Here is an 8,906-nt window from a genome sequence, read left to right as displayed (position 1 = left end):
GTTCGGAAGCATGCAATTGGTAAGACAAGCATAAGAAAATGATGGATTAAATTGGTAAGACAAGCTATTCAACTTGTACACATTTGACCCCAAATGTCTAGAAGTACTTACAAATTATTTTGTCCAAAGATGGAATATTAATGGAGAGTCTGGTATCTTGAGATAAGGTTTACCTTTATTTGAATCTATTTTTGTTTTAAGACTAATATGAGCTTGTTTTGTTTATTTATTGTTCTCTGTTCAATTATGTCTACTACTGATATTACTGGCAACATCAATTCTATTCCTATGCTAAAACATATCCTTTAATCTCTAAGTAATCATGATTTAAGTTTAAAAGTGTCATGATAATTCTCATTTCATAGAGTTATTACGCTTTCAATAAGATTACACTAGATTTTGAAAACATTAATGTGAAAATTGATGATGAAGATAAAGCCATGATCTTGTTGTGTTCGTTGCCAAGCTCTTATGAGCATCTTGTTGACCTGATGTATAGGGAACAAAACCTTACCATAATGGATGTCAAAGAAACTCTGAGTTCTAAGGCTGCAGGAAAAAAGAATCTAGAGATGGAGAAGCCTTGACAGCAAAAGAGAGAACAGAAAATAGAGAAAGTGGCAAGGGAAGAAAAAAAAGATCAAAATCTGAACCAAAGAACATGAAATGCTTCCAATGCCACAAGGAAGTCATTTCAAGAAAGACTTCCCTAAGAGAAAAAAACAAGAACAAAGACTTAAAGGAAAAGAGTGATGATGCTACTAGGCATTAAAGGGTCACTTCACTTGATGGCTATGACTCAACTGGAGTTCTTATAACTACAAAGAGCCAAACTAGAAATAATTAGATTCTAGATCCTAGTTGTTCATTTCATATGTGCCCTAATAAGAGTTTATTCATGAGCTATGAAGCCTTTGATGGTTGGGTACATGTAATAGGTAATGATACTAGCTATAAGGTAGTTAATAAAGGCATAATTAAGCTTAAAATGTTTGATGGCATGATTAAGCAATTGAAGGATGTTAGACATATGCCTGAACTGAAAAAAAAAAACCTTATCCCTCTTAGTATGCTCGATAAAATGGGATGTTCAGTTAAATTTGAATCTGACACCTTAAAGGTAATAAAAGGGTCAATGGTGTTAATGAGGGGATATATGAACAATGGCATGTATGTCTTTCAAGGGTCAGTTGTTACAAGTGATGGTGAGGTGTCAAACCAGAATTTAGATAAAACAATATTGTGGCATTTGAGATTAGGCTATATGAGTGAAACTGGTTTAAAGAGATGTCAAAACAGGGGGTTTTTAGAAATGATAAGATGGAGACCAAGAAATTCTGTAAAAAATGTGTCATCGGCAAGTCTTCAAGAGTCAAAAATTTAGTTATGGTGTTTATGTATCAAAGGAACCAACACAGAAAGCTTCTTGAGGTAGGACAAAGTGCTTCTTATCTCTCATTAATGACTTTTTTTAAAGATGATTTCAGTATATATGTTCAAGAGCAAGGATGATGTGTTTGAATAGTTCAAGGCTTGGAAAATATTAGTTGAGAATTAAACAAATAGAAAGGTTCGGAGGTTGGGGACTGATAATGATCTGGAGTTTTGTAATAAGAGCTTAGATGGCTATTGTATTGAGCATGGGATTGTGAGACACACAATAATGAGATACATACCTCAGTAGAATGGATTAGCTAAAAAGATGAACTAGAACTTTGATTGATAAGGTAAGATACATACTTATTCATTCAAAGTTATCGATGAGATCATGAACAAAAGCTTTATCTACAGCTATCTACAGCTTGCTATATGCTGAATAGAAGCCCCTCATCTGGAATTGATTTAAAACACTTATTGAGCTTTAGTTTGGTAGATCAATAGGCTATTATGGTTTGAGGGTCTTTGGTTTGCCTTCATATTCACACACTAAGCAAGGAAAGCTAGAACCTAGGGCTTAAAGTGTGTATTTGTTGGCTATCTAGTGCACTAATTTAAAGTCAATAAGAGCTATTATCAGCAGAGCCGTTGTGTTTAATGAGTCTAAGATGCTTCAAAACTTAACTCATTGTAAACCTGATATCACAGAGCCCAATGTGAGAGATTAGAAGACTCATTTTGGGGCGGAATTGTCAACTTCTAATACAAAGCGAAAACAAAGAGTTGAACATGAATCAGGATCTGATATGGACATTTCTAAATCAAAAGATGAGCAAACAGATGATCAAGAAATTAGAGACTATTAGCTGGTGAGAGATAGAGAGAAAAAAGGTAATAAAGCAACCTAAGAGGTATGCATGTGCAGATCCAATTACATTTGCATTAACGACAGTACATGAGGTTGAAATTGATAAACAAAACTTACTCAGAGGCTGCTAAAAGTGATAGATAATAAAAATGGTAGGAAGCCGTGGATGAGGAAATGTAGTCATTGATCAGAAATCATACTTGGGATCCAATAGAGAGGCTTGCAAACGAGAAAGTAGAATGGTGTAAGTCTATTTATAAGGTTAAAGAGGGAATACTAGGTGTTGAACCTAAAGGCTTTACTCAAAAGAAGGGGGTTAATTTAGTCTATTTTATGTTTTACCTCTCTATAGTTTATCCATATTTTTATCATGACATATTGATAAACCATCTTCAGTTTCATATTGCTCAATTGTTACACTCATAATCACAATAGTTTTCACTACAACTCTCAATGTACCAGGTAGTAGAGACATATATAGCATAGGAATAACCAATTTCTCGGATCAATATCTTTTATGATTTTTGTCATTTTAGATATACTTCCACTAAGCCATTTCTGGGTCATTTTTTGTCGAAGGATCAAGCTCAAATCTGGGTTTGCAATCCAGAATGACAAGTCGGTTACATTCTCTAGACCTTTATGACATTTTGCTCTTGCAAGTATGACATGCCATTTGTAGAGCTTCGGAGGGACTTCTGACATTTATGTATTGTCAACTGGAAGACTGGGTGATACACGTGATTTTTCATGTGCATGACTATCAAATTCAACAGCTACATTTGCTGTATTACATAATAGAGTGGATGAAGCATTGACACGTGTCCATCAACCAGTGCAAAGAGCTGTTAAAGCTGTTATATGCACGGGAAGCTTGTCGGTTTTGATAACAAACCCAAAAATACGTGATCTGGCTGTTAGTGGACATTTCTAGATGAATATCTCTCTGTATATAACGCCTCATGAGTGGTTATTGTGATCTGGTGATCCTGTCACACACTCTCTGCAATATTGAGTCTTGAGAAACCCAAATTAGTGAAATATTGTTTCTCTTTTTGCAATGGATGTAGGTTTGCTTGAAGCCATACCACTATAAATCTCTACTGTCAAATTGTGTAATTTTGTTTCTGTTCATGTTGTTTTGGTTACCATTTTTGAATCGTTAAGAGTCAATTGCATTAAGCTTGATCTTTATAGGTGTAATTCTGAGATTTAAGTGCTTAGGAGTGGATCTTGGGGGATTAAACTTGGTTATTTTCGGAGTTTAAATTCAACATTTTTTATGACGATTGTTCTATAATCAACATTTTATTTGAACTTGTAATTACAATTAGTCAGTAGTCTAGCAGGTGAAAAACAGAGCCTTAAATGAGGTTTCTCGATTCCCTTTTGATCTAAGCCTCAATTTTTCACAATCCTTGTTTCTCCGTAACCTTCTAGAGTGCTCTAGAATTTTGTTCTTCACTTTTGTTAACAAAAAGCCAATGTGAGGTTGGTTTCTATTAAGGAAATAGGCACCATTAGTCACCTTACGACCAAGGATTTCGAGCATCCCAGACAGGTTGGTAGTCCAAAAAATTTCATCGGAGCTTTTAATTGCCAGTTGATAGAAATCAAATGAAAATCATAGGAATAAATATTGTTCCTAAAGGGAAAGGTCTGATTGGAATCAGATGAATAGTTCCTTCTCAATGAAACAAATATGGTCAAAGATCAATTATTATCTAAACGAGATCAAAACAAACAGAATAAATTTTCTGAGGTTCAGTTCCTCAATCGAACCAGCCTCAGAATGCCCTTTTATAAACTAAATTCAAGTACACAGCTCTAAACACTCAACGATGATTATAGAACGAGCACCAGGAAAAATTAACGAGAAATGAATCAATTACACAGTGGGACAATAACCCCATTTAATCAGCTTTTATAACCGTGTTTTGTAGCTACCTTTAGCAACCAAGTTGCAGCTAGCTAATTCTCTCCAACTGCTGTCTATGATAATGCCGCGGCCATAAGTAGATGAGTACATATCAAACAAGAGGAAACTGCAACAATGCAAATAAGGTGACAGGGACAAATCCAACAAGGGCTATTGGAATGATAACCAAATTCCATTTATGAGAAAGAGATATGTGAACGGCCGCACCAAAGGCTACCATCATGCTTGCAATAGAAAAGAACAAGGTGACGAGGCCAATAATTAACTTCCTTGGTAACGATACAAGAAAATCCTCCTCTGCGTAGCGTGAAGTGAGGATGCCCAAGAACATTAGAACTGAAGTAATGGAAGAAAAAAGCGCAAGCATATCTGAAATGGCAAAAATCATGAAAGATGGTTCATGTAAAAAATTTGGTATTCCTTTGCTGTCACTCCCACCAGGTACCGTGAAAGCTGCGGCAAACACTACAGTGATAATGAGTGCAGCCACAACTGAGCAAGATGAAGCTGTTTCCTTCATCCATTTTTCTCCTTCTTTGACTAAATCCTTGTGTTCTTGAGTAAAGACCTCTCTAGGAGTTTGGTTGGATCTATTTTCATCTCCTAGCCTGTGTGGATGGATAAGTTTTACTACCGCCTGCAGAGAAGAATTCATAAACATGAGGACTAAAAGTTTCTTTTAAGGTAGATTTTCTAGGTGCAGAAAGGCCCAACGTATTTAATGGAAAGATGATAACTAAAGGCATCTGGACTGAGGAATTAGTCAGAAATTTTCATTTATTATGCGTTTTCACGCTTACATATGTCCTGCAAATGCCAAAGTGATAGAACGCCCAAGAAACAAGTTAAAAACGGCGCTGGTTTACCTTGTTTTTCAATTGTGTAAATCGGCACTGTTTCTTGATATCTTATTTTCGTCTATGCTTCAGTCAATTTTTTTTAATCTTAATATCAATACTTATTTATCCTATTGTGCCACAACCATCAAATTGTGACTATTAAATATAAAAAGGTGTATTAAGTTGTCGGATGAGCAATCACACCTTGAACCATTGCAGCTCCCGCTGCACCTGCAATGCTGCACCAGCCACTTCACTTGAAGGTACCAATTTTGCCACTAAATGCAGGATGTTGTTGCCAAAATTGCCTTCTGTTGAAAATAAATTTGTTGTGAAATTTACACGATGTATTAGATTAAAAACTGATGTAGAGCAAGAAATTGAAGAAATCCTAATTATATTTAAATGTATAATATTTAGGAATATTTTAATTAATTTGTATTATAGTTTAATTTGGTTTCCTATTTAGAGTCTTATTGTTTAGGTATTGCTTATTTGGGTAATATTCCTAATTTAGGCATAAGTCTTATTAAAATAGGTTTTCTAATCATATTAGAATAAGTCTTACTTAGTATAAATAAGTATCTTTTGTAGCTTTTAAAGGCAGAGAATTTTGAGTTTAATAATATTTTAATTTTCAAATCTCTTTGTGAGTATTTGAACAATTAATTCTTGGTATTCTGTGGAATCAACGAGTCTTAACCCTAAATTCGCGGTATTCTTTTGAATCAACGTGAATTTAGTTGTTCTTTTGTTTCGGTATTCTCTAGAATCAACGGAATATTTTGAACATTAAACTTCCGCTGCATCAAAAACTTTTTCTCGACGGTGTAAAACTGCAACATCAAATATGTTACGTCCATCCTCATTCAACAAATCTGCAGTGTTGTTATAGGCCATAATAAATTCATTGACAAACTCGTGTATCCCCAATCTTGCAGCTGTGAACAATGCCTCCGCTAATTCACTTCTGTGACAGGTCCAAATCACTTCTTGACAGATAATTCTGACAATTTCAACTGTCTGCATGTGCGCTAACTTTTGATCATGTATAACTTTTGACAGATAACTTTTGATCAATAAAAAGGAGATAAATAAATTAATTTCAAACAACTATATTTTAATTGAACACAGCCTCTCAAGACTTACCTAGGCGCATGAGGGCATTCCAGAGCATCCAATACGATTTATGCCACGTTGCACCTGTCATAAGTATAAACAAACGAAATCCTTTCAATTCAGAATCATAAATTCAAGAAGACTTAGTATATAACAGTTTTACAGACCGAATGTCGTAGTGATTTTCTTAGCAGATCGAAAACGTGTGGATGTTTTTGAGTGGATTTTTGATGTCACGATAAGGTTCTCCATGTCTCCATCCACATTTTGATTACCGTTGGTCTGAATGGAAGGAACAAGTTCCACTTCCACAGGAGTGCCTGCAAATTTATTTGCTTGGTTTTGTTAGGCCACACAAATAAACACTCTATATATACACACATATATATGGGGTCATCTTCAAATTAGTGCTTCCTCATTTTATTAAAATGAGGGCTCCTTCATTGGAGGATCACTATATAGATGTGTGTGTGTGTTCGTAATGGATTGTTGACACCAACAATTGTAAATTAAGCGTTGCAAGTGTCCAAGCCGACTCCCACTTGCAAACGCGTAAGGCTTTTCAGCCAACGTGTTTAGAACAATTCTCCGAGAGTCGGTGTTGTCACGGCCAATCGTTGGACGACGCTTCAATAAATCCAAAGCTACATCTAATTAATGAACAAAGTCAGAGTAGTGGCGATGTATTTGATCTCTATATAATGCAAGCATCATATATAGACATATATAAACGAAGATAATAAAACTAAAGTATAACCAAGCAATTAACAGTAAAAGCAGGAATTTGGTTTAGCGGAGCATATTATTCGAAAGCGGCAAACAAGATTTAAGTGTGTATATTTAAACAATTCAATGTTCATTCGATAATATTGACCGTATAAAGTAGCGTCGATGAGACGTGAAAGCATGCTGGCACCATCATTGCCGCTGTAGATGTCTACTCCATAAGTCACCTCTCGTAGATACTGTAACGTATCCTTATGACCCTTATACGCTGCCTGAATAACCGGAAGACTCTGGAAAATACCCCTTTTGTTTGTTAAGTCAGGGTTATACTTCACTAGGACTTTTAAGGCCCTTAGATTCCCTTTTACCGCACAAACAAATAGAGCCGTGAACCCAAGTTCATCTCGTTGTTCTAGTGTTTGTGGATCGACCTTTGACGCCAGCTTATCGAGGAGGCATGTGGCGTCATCAGACTCAACATCAACCCATAACTCCACAATCGCGTGAAATATTGTCGTTGAACCCGGTGCAATAGTCTTGGCGGTCAAGGCATCGGGATCATTAGTGACGAAATCGTCCACACCTCGCCAATCATTTTTCTCTATCATTCTGTATAGCGGCCAACAACGACCACAATACTCATCCTCCTCTTGATCATGTGAGTTAATCATCATGAAAACAGAATCTATAAATTATATAATTGTTATTATTTGAAAGAAATTAAGAGAAAATATTGTTTGGTTGCTGAGAAAATATCTCAAAAAATTTCCAGAGAACTTTCAGATTTCTTGTATTTATTTTTCTTAAAATGAAATGTTATGATTACAACTTATTTATACTCAACGCTTAAGGATTACTAAAGCTAATGACTAACTGATTCAGTAGAATCTACACATGCATAACCACAGCTCGATATACAGAGTAATCACACCAGACTGTTAACTACTTGAGCTGAGGTGGCAGCTGAGCTGTCGTTCTGCTTACATTTATCTAACGTCACCAGCTTGCTGGTTTTCCTTAGCTTGTGCAGCTTCCTCTTTTCTGCACAGTGAGCTTCTCTAATAGCCCCCCTCAAACTCAAAAGATAAGAGTGAACATTGAGTTTGGCCCTCAAATAATTAAACTGTATGAAGGAAAGAGGTTTAGTCATTATGTCTGCAACTTGATCTGCACTTGTTATATATTGAATGCCGAGCTCCTTATTAAGAACCTTGTTGCGAATAAAGTGTATGTCAATCTCAATGTGTTTTGTTCTGGAATGGTAAACTGGGTTCTTGGCCAATTCAGCTGCACTAATGTTATCACACCAAATGATAGGTTTAGATGTGCAGCATACTCCAACTTCAGCAAACAAGGACTGAAGCCAAGTTAATTCTGCACTAGCTGATGCTGATGCCCTGTACTCACTCTCGGCACTTGACCTAGCTATGACTCCTTGCTTTTTAGAAGACCATGATATAAGATTATTACCCAAGTAGATACAATATGCACTCTCTGATTTTCTGTCATCTAAGTCACATGCCCAATCAGCATCTGTAAATCTAGTAAGCTCCATATTGCCTTCTTTGATGAACTTTAAACCATAGTCCTGAGTGGCCTTTAGATATCTTAAAACCCTTTTACATGCCATGAGATGCTGTAGTGTAGGAGTAGATACATACTGACTGAGTTTGTTAACTGCAAAAGCAATCTCAGGTCTTGTCAAGACCAGATACTGCATGCTTCCAACAATGCTTCTATAGTATGTGGGATCTTCAAGATAATGGCCAAGCTGTCCTTGAACAGACTTCTATAATTTTAGACCGGTGCTTAAAGGAGTATCAATGCCCTTACAATCAATCATATCAACCTTAGCTAACAAATCTCCGATGTATTTCCTCTGAGACAGAAATATGCAATCTTCATCATATAAGACTTCTATCCCAAGAAAATAAGATAAAATGCCAAGATCTTTTAAAGCAAAAGTTGAGCTTAGTGTTGCAATAAAATGTTCTAATTCAGCACTACTAGGACCTGTAACCAAGAGATCATCCACATA

General features: G+C 35.9%; 1 protein-coding gene across 1 annotated transcript in view; it reads right to left on the bottom strand.

Moving 5' to 3' along the window:
* The window catches only part of LOC18040150, a 26,828-nt gene extending 19,352 nt beyond the window's left edge, over nucleotides 1–7,476 (bottom strand). The window contains 5 exon segments of the mRNA XM_024183359.1: nucleotides 4,282–4,821; nucleotides 5,822–6,078; nucleotides 6,173–6,226; nucleotides 6,310–6,462; nucleotides 7,017–7,476. Coding sequence (XP_024039127.1) covers nucleotides 4,282–4,821; nucleotides 5,822–6,078; nucleotides 6,173–6,226; nucleotides 6,310–6,462; nucleotides 7,017–7,476 — 1,464 coding nt within the window.
* Nucleotides 7,477–8,906: the final 1,430 nt, after the last annotated feature.

The sequence above is a fragment of the Citrus clementina genome, unplaced genomic scaffold, assembly GCF_000493195.1.
Source record: "Citrus clementina cultivar Clemenules unplaced genomic scaffold, Citrus_clementina_v1.0 scaffold_5, whole genome shotgun sequence".
NCBI classification, from domain to species: Eukaryota; Viridiplantae; Streptophyta; class Magnoliopsida; order Sapindales; family Rutaceae; genus Citrus; species Citrus x clementina.
This window is presented reverse-complemented; position numbering and strand designations above follow the sequence as displayed.